General features: G+C 42.5%; 1 protein-coding gene across 2 annotated transcripts in view; it reads right to left on the bottom strand.

Annotated features, from left to right (window-relative positions):
• ARG2 (arginase 2) overlaps nt 1–19,175 on the bottom strand; it is a 43,531-nt gene extending 24,356 nt beyond the window's left edge. The window contains exons 1-2 of one of the 2 annotated variants that reach the window (XM_027111570.1): nt 19,087–19,175; nt 2,319–2,391 (exon numbers count right to left, since the gene is read on the bottom strand). In XM_027111570.1, coding sequence (XP_026967371.1) covers nt 2,319–2,340 — 22 coding nt within the window. In that variant the 5' untranslated portion in view covers nt 2,341–2,391; nt 19,087–19,175. Of the gene's footprint in view, nt 1–2,318; nt 2,392–3,309; nt 3,501–19,086 lie in introns of those variants that run through there. The other variant, XM_027111569.1, reaches the window with a different exon arrangement.
• Nucleotides 19,176–19,209: the final 34 nt, after the last annotated feature.

Below are 19,209 nucleotides of genomic sequence, written 5' to 3'. Positions count from 1 at the left end.
AGCCTGTGCTCCGCAACGGGAGAGGCCACAGCAGTGAGAGCCCCACAAACCAAAAAAAAAAAAAAAAAAAAAAAAAAAAGGCAAATTACCGTGGCTATAAGAGCTAACCAGAATCATGAGCAGAGGCACTGCACCTAAGCCTTGCCAGAGCAATTACTTCTTCATTTTTCTCAGGCTCTCTTTGTATACTAAAGTAAGTGGTTACCTGAGAGAGGAACCATTGAGTGTCCTTACTAAGCCCGGGGGGGGGGGGGGGGGCGGAAACACCCAGACAAAGGCAAATATATTCATTCAAGAGAACAGGAAGTATAACTGATGCCATGGCAACACCAGCAGCCTGTGACATCAGAGCAGAAGGCAAGGAACAAAGGGAATTATGAGCTACCTTTCCATGGGTCTTCTCTCCCTTGAAATTTGACCCATGCCACTTATGCTGTTTCAGAATAGAGCAACTGAAACTTCTCTTGGTATTTTTCTCCAACGTATGTCTGGAGATTAGCCGAAACCACATGCTGGAAACCTGCTGAGTGCCACAATCTTATTAACATGCAATGAGATTCTGTTTCAGACTGCTGGTGATACCGGACTGCCAATCGGCTACAGGGTAAGGATATAAATTGTAAAACGAAAACTATTTGAAAAAAATTAAAGGGGAGACCAAATAAACTGAAGCTTCATCATCACTTTAGGTTGGAGATTTACACAGGAAGTATTTGAGGGAGTGGAATTTTAGGGAGAATGGCTTCCCCAGGTTGGAGTGGAAAAATACCAGGAGCTGTGGCAGGAAAGGAGGTGTACAAAGCATGAGTAAGAGAAGCTGCTTATAAATGTTCCCTTCCCCCTCATTCAGCAGCCTCGGCTGGATACTATTAATGTCCCCTGTGTAAGAGGCTACAATTGAATCTAGTCAGAAGTCTCTTCAGACAGAATAGAACAATGAGCAGGCAATTTGAGCAAAGCCAGGCTCAGTTTATCAGATGAGCTGCAGGATTACCAGGTATTAAAAAATAGTGATTAGCAGAAATTGCTTTCCCTCAGTGTAAAATTATGCTTTTAAAAACAATGTGTACAGCTGATTTAAAGGGACAGTATCTTCATTTATAAGCGGGGGGAGGGGGGACAACTTCCTCCCATTAGGTGACCTGCGACACATTAAGTGTTAATCTTATCTCTCATCTTTGGTGGTAAACTTGGAGAATTATTAAAGTGATTGATTATTCCTTCCTCAGTAGGGTCTCTTTATTATTTAACAGAAAAGGTTTGAGTATCCAAATCAAGACACCACATCCATACGTAACCAGAGGTGTACGGAAGACACACGGTGACTTCATTATTCCTGTTTCAGAGGGAGGTAACCCACCCCTGGAATGGGCTCAATGATCAGCAGAGGAGGTTTCAAAGCAAGCACGGGTAGGGGATTTGTAGTTCACCTAGATTCTGTATTAGTATCTCCAGGACCTATAGTTCCCTACTGCCATGCCTTTTGCACTTTATAGCTCCAGAAGAGATATGTGACTGGCCCTAATAAAATAGAGGAAATGGCCTTGAACAGCAGCTAGGAACATTTGGGTTAGATATAAGAACCTTCCTACCATAAGGGTGTTGGAATTTGGTACCCTGTTACTAAAAAGGTTTTCCTTTACTATATAAATGGCATTTATCTCTGGGTTGGATTTACCTCTGGTTCTGTACGTTTAGAGTACTGTCCAGATTACAAGACTGCAACGTTACTTTTGATTACCTGGGGTGCCTGTGAAAATGCACGTGTCTGGGTCCTACGTCAGAGCCAATAAACCAGACTCATCCGCTGAGAAGCCTAGCAGTCTCTCTTTCTCACAAGTAAACCAAGTGATTTTCATAATCAGGGAAGTTTGGAGAAAACGGACCTAAGGCTCTGCTTACAGTAATAGAAAGTTCTTAAACCTAAGGAGGAAACGAATGACTCGAAGAGAGGAAGCTGGTTAGACGGATGAATCATAAGCACCTCTGACTGAGTTAGGAAAGCTAGAATTTTGGGGAAAGGTTGACTGCACAGTGGGAGTGAGAGCCAGCATGCTCAGCACCACTTCGCAGTCACTAGCAGCTTGTTCCAGGCCCTGCCTCACTCCGCCTCCTTGCCTTCCACACAGGCTCTTTATTGCAAGAAGACTTTGCCTGGAGACTCCTCCATAGATCTTAAGCTGCATGTGGAATCCAAGGGAGGATGGGAAATGCTTTCCAGATACACAGCTGACGCTGTGCAGTTCCTGGATATGAGGGAATAAGACTCTGAACTGGCGTGTTACCAGCCCTCAGACTTCTAAAATCCAGCCGCTTACCCAAATCGGAGAGCCTTTTCATCAAACCAGCTTCTCTTACAGCAGTGGGACCATATTCCACTCCTTTTCTTTTCTGTAAGATAAATTACACAGACATGAGGGAAGATGACTAGAAAATAAGACCACTTTAGCTCACAAAAATACAGAAGTCTGCAATGCTATACTTAGTTCCCAGCAGATCCCTCTGAAAACCTGTGACAGCATCAGCCCTTCCTTTTATTCTTTTCACCTGAGGTCTGGTCATTTCAAACACTTGCAGGGAAGGAAGAGAAACAACAATCACTGGATTCAGATCAACCTTCCAAGCCCCTCGTTGTGGGAAGGGCAAGTGGAGGCAAGATAGAGGAAGGGGCTGAGCCAAGTCAGAATCTGGCTGTTGGGTGTAAGTGTCGCAGGCCAGGGCCGAGCCCCGGCTTCTCCCCCAGTGACCTCTCCACGACTGCAGGTTTCTTTCATTGAAGAGAGAACACAACAGCCCCTTCCGTCTTCCTGCCGCTAGAGAGGCAAGCACCAATTTCCTTTCCAGTTAATTCTCTTTCTGAGAATGGACCCTGGAGCCTTAAATCCTCGGTCCCTCTCTTTAACCTCTCCTCCCTCAATTTTCCACCGGGGATTCTGGTCGGTTTCTCCTCTTCCAGCCCCTCCATGAAATCCTCTCCCTCCTTTCCTCTCCTCCATCACCCCAAGCGGAACCCACCACTTTCTCGCTCCTCGGGGGTAAGGCCGAAGAACCCCACCAGCCCGCTGCCCCCTGCCCACGTGGCAAACCGGGTGCCCTCATCCCCTCCCTCCTTCTACCGAGGAAAATCCCACGTGCTCCCCCGGTGCCCAATCGCGGGAATCCACCTCCTCGTCCCCTCTTCGTTTCTCCCCATCCTCTCCTCGCCTCCCCGTTCTTCCCACCGGTCCCGATTTCTCCAGGCTTGGGTGAGGGGGTTGGGGGGTGAGGGGGCGGGAATCCTGCACCAAGGTGCCAGGTCCCAGTTCTCACCTGTCCCCGTGAAAATGGGGCTCCAATGACAGCCACGGAGTGGACGGACTTCTTCGGGACTAAGAGCGCTTGCGTACGGAGAAGAAGCGAGAGGCTGCGCCTCAGGGACATGATAGGCAGCGCAGGACGTAGACGAGCGAGAGGCTGCTACGTGCGGCTCGCCGCCTGGGGTGAGCACCGCAGCCTGCAGTGGTTACCTACCGGCGCGCGAGCCGCGCCCCGCCGCGCCGCCCCATGACGTCACCGCCGCCTCGCCCCGCCCAGGCCCCGCCGCCTCGCCCCCAACCAGCCCCCGGCACACCTTCCGGCAAGCCCCGCCCACTGCTGCTCAGTGCCCCGAACGCCCTCGCTGATGTCACTCGGCTCTGGCCCAGGCTCTCCGGCCAAGGACAAGCCCCTGCCGCTGACGCCACAGGGCCAAGATCGGGGCCCGGCCAATAAGAGTGCGGTCACGGACAGGTGTGTCCCTGGGCGGGAAGCGGTCGGCTCCTGCAAAATTCGCGAACTCAGCGGAACACGCGAACGCACACGTAGGCTCGCGGATGGTGGCTGTCCTCACACAGAGGCACGCCGGGCAGATGCCTATTTTACGGAACGGTTGGCTGGGCTGGGCTTGGCCCAACCCCACGTGAGTGCCTTGCGGAGACCAAGCTGGCGTCCCTTGGCTCCGTTTCGTATCAGAGCTCAAGGTCCAGGAAACGTACTTATCCCACCTTTGGGCGTCGAAGGCTAGGAGATCAAACTTAGATTAGAGCTCTCCCGGCCGGGCGTGTTAATAGTAACCCACCTATTTTAGATGGGAAGGTTAGGATTTACAAAGTACCCTCCAGGAGTTTTAAATTCTTTACCTGAATAACTGGAGCACTGGTTATTAAAAACCAAACATAGCAACATATCTGGACTACTTCTAAATTTCAGCGAGGCTAAAGAGCTGAAAGTAACTGCTTAAAGTTTTAATAATAATATTTTAATAACAATAACCAACTAAAGTTCTAAGAACTTTTAGCCCTCTAACAATTCCATAAAGTAGGGACTATTTTAAAGACGAGATTACAGGATCAGAGAAGATAATTTACTTTTCCAAAGTCAGGTAGCTTGTAAGTTGGTAGAGCTATGTGACTCTAGATTCCAAGTTCTTATCCATGACTAGTGTCTTGCAGGAATGGCTTGCAGGAATCTGGACGTTAGTCCTACCAAAAATAAATTTTTAGGTGCTTCCCTGGTGGCGCAGCGGTTAAGAATCTGCCTGCCAATGTAGCAGACACGGGTTCGAGCCCTGGTCCGGGAAGATCCCACGTGTCGCGGAGCAGCTAAGACCGTGTGCCACAACCACTGAGCCTGTGCTCTAGAACCCGCGAGCCACAGCTACTGAGTCTGCGTGCCGCAACTACTGAAGCCCGTGCTCCGCAACAAGAGAAGCCACCGCAATGAGAAGCCCGCGCACCGCTCGGGCTCATCACAACTAGAGAAAGCCCGCCTGCAGCAACGAAGACCCAACGCAGCCAAAACTAAAATAAATAAATTTATTTTCTTAAGTTATTAAAGATAATATTCTGAAATTACATAAAAGAATGAATTAAGTTTTAGAAATTTACTTTAAAACTTGTAGTACTCTTATTATAGCATAGTTTTAGGACCCTTCCTCAGGTCCAAACCAGCTGATTCTGTTTTTCTTTTTCCTTTATAGGACGACCTAGAGATTCTGCCTCTTTAATTCAGTGGCTGCCAACACATACTCTATCCCTTGATAGGTTGCTGGGAGTGTGTGTTGGGGGTGAGGGTGGTGAGTAGATAAGACCTGATTATGGTGTTGGGCGAGTTCCCTGGGGTAAATACTCCCCCACAGCTACCATTTCAAGCTATCATAGTGATGTCACTGAACATGGAGCTGGGAAACGGTGCTCACTATATAATGTTTCCACCATACATATACAATCAACATAAATAACCTCAAGAGCATAAAAAATAGTAAGACACAGTAAAATAATTAGGCATAAAGTTTTGAGTGTATATTATCTTTGTTTTTAACATAATTTACTTGTAAGTTTATATAATTTGACTTTTAATGATGGCAATGTTTAACAACTGGCTTGCAAAATTCCTGAAAATTTAACAGTAGGGTTTTGCAGGTGGCTAAAAGCAGGTTCCAGCACAACACTGTTTACTGCAAATCCAAGGGAACTCAGAAAGGACTGAATTGCAAATTCTCAAAGGCAGGAACCATGACTTTTTCTGTTCATCGTTTGGTCCTTTCCTGAGTACAGCGCTTGGCACATAGCAGGAGCTTGGTAAATAATAAACAAACCTTCCAGATTCTTATGAAACCCTTACTCATGGTCCTTGGTCTATGGCTCTGATATGGTAAGTGGAAATTCCCAAAGATTTCTTTTGGGACTTCTGCTTTTACATACTAAAGGGCTGAGCTCATTGACCACACCTTTTGACTAAAATTTAGAGCCTCTTAATTTAAGATATTCATTCATTCATTTATTGTCAATATTTAACGTGCAAAACATTGTTCTATGTGCTGCTGATAAAAGATGAAGACAGATAATATCTCATCACTCCCAGTACTTACCTTCTAGTGGGGAAAACAGTCAAGTAGATACATAATTTCAGATGGCAGTAAATTCTATGGAGAAAATTATGCAGGGTAATGGGACAGGACATGATATTTTAGAGAGGGGTGTCGAGAAAGGCCTCTCCAAACTGACATTTGAGCCAAAGACCTGAATGACGAGAAGGAGCTGCCATAACAAGTTCTAGGGAAAGAGCCTTCCAGGCTTACGGGAACAGCAAGATCAAAAACCCCGAAGTTGAAACCTGCTTGTGGGTCAGAGAAAGAACAAGAATGCCCATATAGCCCAAACGTGCAGAGCAGAGGAAGCACGGTGACTTGGGTCAGACTGGTAGGTGGGGGGTCAGGTCTCAGGGGTAGCGTTGAAGAGCATAAACTTCAGAAGACTTTTTTACACAAAGGGTTAATGGTCCTGAGTCTGCATTAGGGAGTTGGGAAAATGTGGTCCCTTCTTTCTCACGTTTCCATCCTGGAGCTGAGAGAATTAACATAACAACCCTAGAATACGGTTAAAGTAAGGAAGCAAAGGATGAGTTCTATGGAGGGTAAAACTTAGGAGTCTGCTTACCATGCAATGGAGATTCCTGGGTTCAGTAGAGAGGCGGGAGGGAAGGGACTAGAGGAGGGGGCATAAGAGTAAGTGACTGGTTTCATTGCCTGCCCAACCAGCAGCCCTGTGTGGAGGCAGGTGCCTGAGCCCCTCACATACTCATCACTCCCCCTCCCCCTCCCCCTACCACCACCACCACAACACAGAGGGGTTTTTATCTGGGGCCCCGATCAGTGATGGAGGAGTGAAAGCAGACCAATGGCTGCCATCAAGGGCCAAATGAAATTTAGGTGTGAAATCTCTTTTAGTGCCAGCAGAGGCTGGGGCTGCCGAAGACGCAGAACACTTTGTCCTTTGTTCAGGTTCCAAACTGAAAACGAGCTTCGAGCCCTTTGCACTTTACTGTTCTTTCTATTGGGAACCTTATGTCTTCTCCCTCCGTGCCTTCCCTTCCTTAATTTCTTCTCATTCTTCAGGTTTTCATTTTGAAGTCACTTCTTCAGAGAAGCCTCTCCAGACCTTCCAAAGCTGAGTTAGTCATAATAGTACTTGCTAACATTACTGAATGATTACTATATACTGGATACCTGCTCAACACTTTGCAAGTGTTAATTAAATTCTCATCGCAAGGCAGTGAGGTAGGCACTGGTATTATCTCCATTTACGATATGGTAACCAAGACCTGGTAAGGCTAAGTCATTTGCTCAAGGTCACAGAGTAAGGAGTCAAAAGCAGAATCCAAAACCAAGTCAGATCAAGGGTATTAATTACCCCTCCCATGGTTCACTTAATCCTCTGATTTACAATTGCCTATTTAGAGGATTATTTCTTTCTCCTGGAGAGCAGCTTGTTTGAGAGCCTGAATGGTGTCTTACTATCATTTAACACAGTGCTACATGAAGGGTGTTCAATAAATTTGTATTGAATAAATAGATATTAAATGACATGTGTCTTTTAAAATTGAAGTATAATTAATTTACAATATTGTGTTAGTTTCTGGTGTACAGCAAAGTGATTCAGTTATATATATGTATTCTTTTACATTATAGGTTATTACAAGATATTGAATACAGTTCCCTATGCTATCCAGGAGGACCTTGTTTATCTTAACTGTCCTTGAAAAGAAGTCATGTCTCTTTATGCTCTGAAAGTTCTGAGGATGGAATTACCACTCTTATATGGGACAGGGAAGATTTCATGCAATTGGCGTTCAAGCCGAGCCTTAAGGATTTTCCAGGAGGAATCTGTAGGGTGTCTGGGGAATGGTGAGAATAGTGATTTCAGCTAAGAGGCATGAACTTGAGTGATGGAAGTGGAGGGAGACAGTCAATAAATATTTGGGCGCCCACTATTTGTCAGATAGTGTTTTAGGATCTGGGGGTACAGTGTTAGAATCCAAGCTCTCCTTGAGACAGAGAATTGTAGGTACTGATATGCATGATAAATGAAATACGTGTGAAAAATAAGGTAATGTGGTAGAGAGTATGTATGGGGGAGAACTTTGTTTAACTAGTGCAGTCAGGGAGATGAGGGACAGATGTTGAAAGTACTGCACAACTGGAATAGATGGTACTTAGCTACAGATTAGGGAGGGAAACAGAGGAGAGATTTTAAGCCTGGGCGAGGAGGAACATGGTGGTACTAGAGTAATATTGATACATATAATATAGAGTAATAGAATGGTGGTACTAGAGTAATAGTTCTGAAAAGATGAATAGCCCACCAAGGTAGTAAGAAAATTACTTTAAACTAATAATATCTGATTATCAGCCATAAAAAGAACATTAAAAAAAAAAAGAAACTTAATCAGAGCCTCCTGAAAATACAGCTGCCATTGACTCCCACCAGCCCACCCCACTGAGGGATTTTCCTGATTGGGAAATGACTGACTTTTAACACCAAAAAGGGAACCAGCTGCCTATTAGCGTCAAAAAGCCCAACAGAACTTTCCATACTTTGATGTATGAAGCCCTAACCCCCTCTCCTTTTGTTAAGCTGGTGTATATGGCTTTACTTCGGCTATTCAGCGAGTTACTCATCACTGAGCAACTTTCTTTTCTCCTGTTACTCTATTGTCAGTTAATTCGCAAGCCCCCACTCACTTGAACCTAAAATGACAGAGGAAAAGGTTTCCTTCCAACAGTTTTCAAGCCTGGCAGCTGTTAAAAAGAACCTATGGACCTTTCTAAGAAACACTCAAGTCCATATCCTCCCTCCGCTACCACCCATTATTTATCAGGGATGGACCCAGGCAACAGTTTTAAAACCTCCCCAGGTGGCTCTAATATGCAGTCAGGGTAGAGAATGCAGTATGAAGAGTTAGATCTTTCAGAGCTTCTCAGACTTTAATGTGCAAGCAAATCACCTGAGATTCTTGTTAAGCTCAGTAGGTCTGCTGTGAGACCCAAGAATCTGCATTTCTCACAAGCTCCTAGGTGATGCCCATGCTGCTGGTCTACCTACCACACTTTGAATGGTAAGTCTTTAACCAGCCTTCTTTCACTTTTCATTTTAAATCTTCAGAATCACATTCACATGAAGGTAACTTACTTCCTAGGCTACACAGTTGTGGCTTCATCAAAATCACTTAAAGAAGTCGTTGCTACCCATCACTTGAAACTGAGCTGAGAATATAATGATCTAACTGAACCTGTTTCTCAAGCCTATGTCCGTCAAACTAGATCCATCATTTTAAATAAACTTTCCCACGTTTGGTTTATTCCATTAAGAAAAACTTTAGTGTACAAGGATATAAAGTCTCTTGATATTTCAAGGGCAGAGAAACCTCCCACAAAAAAGCCAGGTGGTTCGTTGATTTAAATTGAAAACATTAAGCTTTACTATCCTAAAATGGCACAAGATGGGGATATGACTCCAAGAAAAAAACCCTCTGCTTTCTGTGCTGTATCTGTTTCTGTAGGTTTCCTTCTATTTCTACGTGTCTATTTTTCCTTTCTTGTCTAGTTGTTTATTTTTTCCACTGTCATTCTTCCTTATATGAAATAGTTACTAGCCATTTTCACTGGGTGGGAAAAAAAGAGGGTGATATGAAGTAAATTATGGTAGATTAACAGGCTGGAACACTATGTAGCTATTTTATTTTATTTTTCTTTCTCTTTTTAACATCTTTATTGGAGTATAATTGCTTTACAATGGTGTGTTAGTTTCTGCTCTATAACAAAGTGAATCAGCTATAAATATACACTATGTAGCTATTTCAAATGTATTTATAAAATCTATAGAAATATGGAAAACGTCTGCCAAAACATTAATTTTTGTTAAATTAATTACACTGAGGTGATCCTAATACCTTTGCTGCCTACATAAGCAAACCAAAACCTATAAATGCCTCAAAGTTAAGAAATCTAAACTTAAGGGCAACCAATCACAAATGGCCAATCAGGCATTCCAAATACTACCACCTTATGCTAAAGCTAATCAGATGATTTCCTTGCTTTGCTTCTACCTTTTCTCTATAAAAGTCTTTCCCCTAGCTCCTGTCAGTGGAATGAGAGTTCTTACCCACTTCTGGTTTGGTGCTGCCCAATTTGAATTGATTTCTTTCTCAAATAAACTCTTAACATTTTTTAAATGCCTCAGTTTATATTTTAACATTACAAAATGGTTTATATACTATCACTACAATCATTTTTAAAAGTGCAGAAACTAAGAAAATGATGGAAAAGTAATATGTAAAACTGAACGGTCTTTAGGACTTGTGTAATTTTTTTCTCTCATTCACATTTTCTTTTCTTTTTTAAAAAATTATTTATTTATTGATTTGGCTGCATTGGGTCTTAGTTGCAGCACGTGGGCTCTTTGTTGTGGCACGCAGGCTTCTCTGGTTTTGACGTATGGGCTCCAGAGCACGCAGGCTCAGTAGTTGCAGCGCACAGGCTCTCTCGTTGTGGTGCGTGGGCTCCAGAGCGTACAGGCTCAGTAGTTGTGGCACACGGGCTTGGTTGCCCCACTGCATGTGGGATCTTAGTTCCCCAACAAGGGATCGAACCTGTGTCCCCTGCATTGGAAGGAAGATTGATTCTTAACCACTGGACCCCCAGGGAAGTCCCCACAAATTTTCTGTATTGCATCGTCTTCTCAACAATTAAAAACATTAAAACAAAAGGACTTAAATGCTTAAATGGGAAATGAAGATTTGTTTAGGTGACACGACTATGGGTGTATTTTCTTTCATAAAATTTCAGTTTGATGTTGTTGGGAAAATAATAAACATATCTTATTAAAAATGGACAAGTAATAAAATTTTAAAAATATGTATTATTTATAAGAGTATAAAAAAAACACCAAATACCTAGAAATAAGTGTAATGAAAGATGCACAAGGAGATTGCTGAGAGAAACTAGAGAAAACCTAAATAAATGGAGACATATACCAGGTCATGGGCTAGAAGACAACATAAATAAGATGTTAAAAATAAATAAGCTACAGGGATATGTTGTACAGCACAGGGAATATAGGCAATACTTTATAATAACTATAATGGAGTATAATCTTGAAATACCATGAATCACTAAGTTGTACACCTGAAACTTACATATTGTAAATCAACTATACCTCAGTTTAAAAAAAAAAGTCAATTCTCCCTAAATTGATTGACAGACTCAATGCAACCCAAGCAGGATTTCTGGTGAAAATACAAAGAACCTAGAACAGCCAACACAGTCTTGAAGTAAAATATCAAAGCTGGAAGACTTAACACTATGAGAAATCAAAACCTACTATAAAGACAGGTTGATGTTGGCACAAGGAAAGACAAAAGAGAGCAACAGAACATAACAGAGTCTGGAAACAGACCGATGCAGAGGTCGTCACCTAGTTTACAATAAAGGCACCACTGCCATCAGTGGAGAAAAGATGTTCTTTTTGACAAATGTTGTAGGGGAAAAAAAAAGAGCCTTGACCCTTATCTCATATTAAACAGAGTATTAAAAATGGATCATAGGCATAAATATGAAAGGTAAAACAATAAAGCTTCTAGGAAAAAAAAAGGAATCGAATATTTTCATGAACTTGAGGCAGGCAAAGTTTCTTAAACAAAACATACAACAGCACTAACCATAAAGGAAAATATTGCTAACTTAGACTTCATTACAATTAAAACCTCTGTTCATCAAAAGACACCATTTAAGAATATGAAAAAGTAAGGCATAGACTATATTTTACTGCATGGATGATAACCCCTCAATAAAAAATTGTTTTATATGGACAGATAAAGAAAACTCTGCTTCTGAAAGATGGGGTTGTCTACTGAAAAAAAAAGCACAACCCAAAAGTTGAGAATTATGTTTTATTTGCTGGCTTACTAAAGACTTCAGCCTGGGAGACAGCCTCTCAGAAGCTCTGAGGGACTGCTCCAAACAGGTAAGGGAGGAGCCAGGATATATAGGAGTTTTTGCAACAAACAAACAAAAACAAAAAAACCCAAGTAGTCAGAACACAAAAAGATTACTGCTAATTAAGGAAAAACCAGGCATCTCAAGTTAATGAATTTAGCACTTTTCTAAGTATGGGAAGATGCAAGAGTCTGGGCTTAATGAAATTATTCCTTTGATATGCACCTTAACTACCTAGGGCCAGTACCCTAGTTTTTCCTCCATCCTGAGTTCCCCTCTGTGCACCACTAGGGGCATAGCTGCAGTGACTGATGTCTTTTCTTAAAAAATTAATTTACTTAATTTATTTATTTTTGGCTGCATTAAGACTTCGTTGCTGTGCGTGGGCTTCCTCTAGTTGTGGCGAGTGGGGGCTACTCTTCGTTGTGGTGCGTAGGCTTCTCATTGCGGTGGCTTGTCTTGTTGCAGAGCACGGGCTCTAGGCGCGAGGGCTTCAGTAGTTGTGGCATGCAGGCTCAGTAGTTGTGACTCACGGGCTTAGTTGCTCCATGGCATGTGGGATCTTCCCGGACCAGGGCTCAAACCTGTGTCCCCGGCATTGGCAGGTGGATTCTTAACCACTGCGCCACCAGGGAAGCCCAGTGACTGATGTCTTGATGGCCTCAACATCCTTTGTTTACTGAAATGGCAAGTGACATTCTTTGTCCACAGGGCAGACATACCTTTCCCTATCCTTCCCATTAAGAACAGCTAAAGGGCTTCCCTGGTGGCGCAGTGGTTGAGAGTCCACCTGCCGATGCAGGGGACACGGGTTCGTGCCCCGGTCCGGGAAGATCCTACATGCCGCGGAGCGGCTGGGCCCATGAGCCATGGCCGCTGAGCCTGCGTGTCCGGAGCCTGCGCTCCGCAACGGGAGAGGCCACAACAGTGAGAGGCTCACGTACCGCAAAAAAAAAAAAAAAAAAGAACAACTAAAATCCTTGTACATTTTATATGAAACAAACAAAAGAAGACTCTGAAAGATGGAGAGAAGGAGGCTGACTAGGGACCCTAGAAGGACACAGTGGTGAGTTCCCTGGGTTTTCTTTTTCCCTCGTATGTCCCAGACTGCATGCTGGAGAAGATGGCCTACAGAAACCTCTGTAGGGAATTGAAGAAATGTGCTACAGAAACCTGTTCTCTTTAGCCAAAAGACAAAGAGCAGCCTAGCAACACAGAAAACTTTTAGACAATAACTACTTTACTCCAGCGCGACACTACAGAAAAAAACTGCAGCCCCATCATCATCCCTGCCACAAAGGCCAAGGGGGGTAATCTAGACTTTCACCTTCGCCAGGCTGTAAAGAGGAGCCCCACCCTGCTGCTGGGGCGACATCAGAGAAGGCTGAGTGGTAATAGCTTCCGCTAGTGCCACCCTGTGGTGTCAGTGGAGAACGTGTGGGAAGCCTGGACTTCCACAGCCACCCAGAAGTTACAAGGAACCCTCCCCACCAGGTGTCAATGGAGGCCAAGTGGGGAACCTGCACGCTGCCCCTACCTAGTGATGTGGTGGTGCCCTTCTACCTCTGCTGGAGCAGCATCAATGTGTTAACAACCTGGGCCGCTGGACTCTTTAATCAATAGATATTGAGAAGAGACCAGACGAGAATTCCAGGCAAGACTTTATTGGGGCTCATGCTGCAGCAGGAGGGAGTGAAAACAAGAGTCAGGTGCCCATGCTCGCTCCACAAGAGGAGCTGCTTGGGTCCTTAAAAGGGGTAAGAATGGGCAGGTACGTGGGTTGGGCAGGAGGTGTAGATTAGGTGGTCTGCCCACACTCTTGGTGGTGCTGTGTGAAGGGATCATAAACAGTACCCAGGTTTTGCTCCTGGAACCTTAGAAGTGTCAGTTGGTTTGAGTTTTTTCTGTATCTTATTGTTCATAATTGCCCCAACTGCCCATGCATGCAGTTAGTTTTAGCCCCTTATAGTTGCTTTGTATTCTGTTGCTTGAGGGGACATTTGTCCAGGTTCAAGCACTCCAGTAAAGGGTCCCAGGTCCCAGATCCCAGCCCATCTCAAGTGGAGACCTGCTATAACAGAAGATTTAAATAAGATACAAAATCTCATAATATTAAAAGTGCTCAGGTTTCTAGCTAAAGTCATTCATCAGAAAAATCTCCACTTGAAAGACAATAGACAAGCAACAGATGCCAATACCAAGATGACATAGTTGTTAGAATTATCTGACCAGGATTTTAAGTAGCCATAATAAAAATGCTTCAACAAGCAATTACAAACACATTTAAAACAGCTGAAAAAATTGGGTCTCAGTAAAGAATAGAAGATATCAAAAATCACCACATGGAAATTTTAGAGCTGAAAAATATAATAACTAAAATTAAAAACTCAATGTATGGACTCAACAACAAGATGGAAGGACACAGGAAAGAATCAGTGAACTTGAAGATAGCATTCACTCAATATGACCAACAGAGAGAAAACAGACTGGAAAAAAAAATGAACAGAGCTTTAGGGACCTTGGGACTATAACAAAAAAAATCTAATAATCGTTTCATTTGATCAGAAAGAGAGGAGAAAGAAGGTGAGGCTGGAAAAAAAAAAAAAAGGTGAAGAAATAATGGCTGAAAGTTTCCCAAATTTGGCAAGACATAAACTTACATATGCAAGAAGGTGAGTAAACGCAAAATACGATTAACCCAAAGAAATTCGTGCCAAGATATATCATAGTCAAACTTCTGAAAACTAAAGACAAAAAATCTTGAAAGCAGTGGTGGAGAAACAATACCTTACTTAAAGGGGAAAAATAACTCACGTGACAGAGATTTCCCATCAGAAACCATGGAGGCCGGAAGGAAGTGGCACAATTTTCCAAGTGCTGAAAGAAAACTGTCAACCCAGAATTGTATATCCAGTGAAAACATTCTCCAGGAATGAAGGGGAAATCAAGAAATTTTCAGATGAAGGAAAACTAAAAGAATCTGTCACCAGCTGACCTACCTTAAGAGAATGGGTAAAGGAAGTTCTCTGAGCAAAAAGAAAATGCTGAAAGAAGGAATCTTAGAACATCAAGAAGGAAGAACAATGGAAAGAGCAAAAATATGAGTAAACACATAGACTTTCTTTCTCCTCTTAAGTTTTCTAAGTTACATTTGATGGTTGAAGTGAAAATTATGCTACTGTTTGATGTGGGTCTCAATGAATGTAGAGGAAATATTAAGACAATTATAAATATGGAAGAGTAGAGGGAGGAATGCTTTCTACACTTCACTTGAACTGGTAAAATGTTGATATCAGTAGACTGTGATAGTGGTTGTGAGGTAATAGAAAAAAAAAATATATATATATATATATATTTATATATTGGTCTCTGTGCCCCTGGTTCCTGGCACAGAGCTCCTAAAATCCTTGTAATTTCCTAAGTGATAAGAGCACGAAGAGCATCTTTTGTTCTAATATTTGGTCTTTGACTTGGCTCCTGACACAAAGTTCCTAAACACTTTGGGATTTCCTGGTTGACAGCAGTGTCTTCTGTTCTAATGAGGTGACTCTTGGCGGGATCCTGGATGGCGGCTGATCACCAGAAAGACCAAGACATGATTAGAAGCTTGGGATTTTCACCTCCTATCCCCCCACCCCATTCTCCAGAGAGGGAAGACTGGCTGGAAATGGACATAATGGTTGATCATGCCTACATGATGAAGCCTCTATAAAAATTCCAAAAGTATGGGGTTTGGAGAGTGTCCAGATTGGTGAATCCTCCACATACTGGGAGGTTGATGCATGCCTACTCTACGGGGACAGAAACTCCTGCACTCAGGACCCTCCCAGACCTTGCCCTCAATATCTCTTCATCTGGCTATTCATCTGTATCATTTATCATATCCTTTATTAGATAATAAACTGGTAAACGTGTTTCCCTGAGTTTTGTGAGCTGTTCTAGCAAATAATTGAATCCAAGGGAGAGGAGGTCATGGGAACCTCTGACTTGTAGCCAAGAGGGGAGCAGTCTCATGGAACTGAGCCCTTAACTTGTGGGATCTGACACTGTCTCCAGGTAGACCGTGTCAGAATTGAGTTAAATTGTAGGATACCAAGCTGGTGTCACAGAGAATAATTGTCCTTGGTGTGCGACCCGCACCACCCCCCAGCTCCCGCCAACATTTGGTGTCAGACATGTTATAAGTGTGGTAGCAGGGTGAGAATAAAGGAGAAACACAGGAGAAGACTGAGTTTTTTTAAAAACAGTTTCATATATATAATGTAATACCTAGAGCCACCACTAAAAAAGCTACATAAAGAGGTATATCCACACTACATAGATAAGCCAAAATGGAACTCTAACCAAGATGAAATGTGTAACATTTACCTTTTGTATGCAAAGTAAATTATTTCTTGATCAGTTTCACAAACTTGCAACAAGCTTTTTAGTTCTTTTTGTTGGCTTTTTAAAAACTGAAGTATAATTGGCAATATTTATCTTTTTAAAAGGCTATTTATTTGGAATTTCTTTTCACTTAGATGGGCCTTTACTTTTACAAGTAAGTGGTCCTAAAGAAGACCTACTCTCAGTTAACACAGTAGCAATAATCAGTAATGCTATATCATAAAAAAAGTAAATGGAATAAAAACTACAGTATAAGACAGTATTTTTAGAAAAACTACTCAATCTGTAAGTGTAAGTACTAAAAGAAAGCTCTATAGAAGGGTTTTAAGAATCCAGCACGGGCCATAAAAATAAAAAGTTAACTGAATTCTTTGGCTAGATTTTTTTTCTTACTATTCATAGACACTCAGCTTCCAAGAAAAACTTCAGCAGTTGAAATAAGTACCCATTTTATCAAAAGTAGGTCAGATTAATCCTGTATATTGCCACCACAATGCTCAATGCATTCAAATATATTTCCTAGTTCTGTAGTCACAACTCTTTGGAAAGTGTATGCCCAGTTGTTCACCAATCATTTTTCTTTCCCCACTGGGCATACTGATAGACCATGTTTCCTGGCCTCCTTTGAAGTTAGGTACAGCCATGTTTATGAGTTCTGGCCAATGGAATGCGGGTTGAAGACTTGGCCTTAAAACCCTCCCATGCATGATCCTCCATGCTTGCCCCTCATCTGTTAGCCAGATGTAGAGGATCCAATGGAGGGGGCCCTGAGGAGGCCCCAAGGGATTGTGAAGCCACTAAATGGAAGGAGCCTGGGTCTCTGAATCACAACTTGGCAGAAATGATGGGTCATCTGACCACAAGCACCTAAGTGGAACTGTAGACAGACAATAAACAAACATTTATTGTGTTATGCCACTGACATTTTTTTAGTAGCAGTTAGCCTGCCTTGACAAATACAGAGTACATGTTTCTCATGCTTCCTTTCTCTGCTTCTCCACAACTGAATTCATGAGGGAATTAGCTGTGAGACTCCTTTAATGACCCTGCAAAAAGATATTACACCTCCTCGGAGAACCTTGCCAATTGCTAAGTCTAAGTTCTTTTCATCAGCCTGCCCTTCCTTGCTGTTATTTTCCACCGAATTTTTGAGGCTTGTGAATACTCTGAAGTCCAGCATTGAGAGACGAAAGAATCACTCCTTGCTGTGTTTACAGGGTCATGGGCATGAGAACTTGTTGCTTCATATCCCAGGCGGCATCTAAGTAAATAGCAAATACATAGATTTCCATTTCTACTGGGATGCCAAACTGCGTAATCGAGTTACCATGACACTGTGATCTGACAGAGCAAAGTGATTATAAAGACTTCAGAATTCTATTACCACACTATATATCCCTAGAATGTGGTATTTAATATAATAATTTAATATTCAAAAAATTAAGTACTTTAAATATATTTAGGTGTCTTTTTTTCTTTCTATGACTCTAGAGTTGTGAAACTTCTGAGCCTGCACAGGTTCTTAACTTTTTTTGGTGCCACAGATCCTCTGTAAGTCCGGTAAACCTAATGGACCCCTTATCACAATAATGTTTTTAAATGAATAAAGTACACAGGATTTCAAAGAAAACCAACTGAATTAAAATACTGTTATCAAAATATTTAAAAAATGTCTTACGGTAATAGGTGTCTCTATTGACACATTAAATTAGAAGATCTAGTAGTTGGTCGAATAATTACTGCAATTTTGAAGTAGTGATGAGTGGAAATGACATTTTGAGATAATTATTGTGAGATAAAGATATCTGTGGTTTCTATCGGTGACAAAAATCACAAGTATTGCTAATACTAACTGGTTTGTTGCCTAATTCATAATCAAAAGAAATGTTAAATTTCAATTATAAGTTAATGAAACTAAAGATGAAACTCTGATTTTATCTGTGAAGTGCAAGTTAAGAACTCCAGGCCTGGTGGTTTCCCCAAAACATCAACCCTGTTTATCTCGGAGTAGTGGAAATACAGATGGTTTAAACATTTTCTTCTTTTCTGTATTTTTCAAATTTTCCACAATAAGCAAACATCACTTTTGCATGATATTTACAAAAACAAAAAGGGGTGTATTGCTTGGTAAGATTCAGGGTATAAAAATAAAATTGGAAAAACAACAATGCTTGAAGAAAATCCTTTAGGAAAAGTAAAAAAAGGAAAACAAAATCCTGGATGAAGATGGAGAAGCTGAACCTGACTTTCATCGGAACACAAAGTTGGTGAGGCCTTTATGCCATTTATCTTTATACACAAATTCTTTCATACACGATGCTGCCTCAGGGCTGAAGCACCATAACTCTTTTAACGGGCCACACAGGCACTCTTGGGCCACATCCCAAGTAAAAAGAAAAAGGGGAACCCACAGGTCACTAGTAGTCATGAGTTTAGTAATTTTATTATCCATCCATACCTTCTGCATCTTCCCCTCTTGCTAACCCTCCCAGCCAGGACTTGTCTGCCTTCTCAATGCTCTGCACAGTGGTCTGGGAGAGAAAACTAGACAGTGAAATCCAAACTCCCTACGGGCCCTACAAGACCCTCCTGGATCTGGCCCCTACCTACCTCCCCAACTTCCAACTGCATTCCCCATGCGTCGGCCTCTCTGACCTTTTGATTCCTCCAATAAGCCAAACTTGTTCCAGCCTCGGGGGCTTTGTCTTTCCTGGTCCTCCTTCCCGGCAATTTCCTCCTCCAGAGCATCCCGAGACCAGTCTTGGCTCCTTATCCTTGGGGCTCTGATGTCTTTCCCCAGAGACTTTCCTTACTTGTCCATTGAAAGTCCCCAAGCAGCCCCTGCACTTAAAACTAGCTGGCACCGGAATCAAAGAATGAATGAATGAATGAGTGAAATGAACGAATACCTGCGGACTGCCTCCTTGGGGCGTACTCTGGCTTGGAAATCAAACTCAGTTTGTAGAGCGAAAGCACGTTAATAGCGGTTTTAACCTGTCCGCTCAGACGTTGGCCCCCCAACAAATCTCTGG

Source organism: Aethalodelphis obliquidens, unplaced genomic scaffold (genome assembly GCF_003676395.1).
Source record: "Aethalodelphis obliquidens isolate GAN/ISIS:26980383/991018 unplaced genomic scaffold, ASM367639v1 scaffold10, whole genome shotgun sequence".
Classification (NCBI taxonomy): Eukaryota; Metazoa; Chordata; class Mammalia; order Artiodactyla; family Delphinidae; genus Aethalodelphis; species Aethalodelphis obliquidens.
This window is presented reverse-complemented; position numbering and strand designations above follow the sequence as displayed.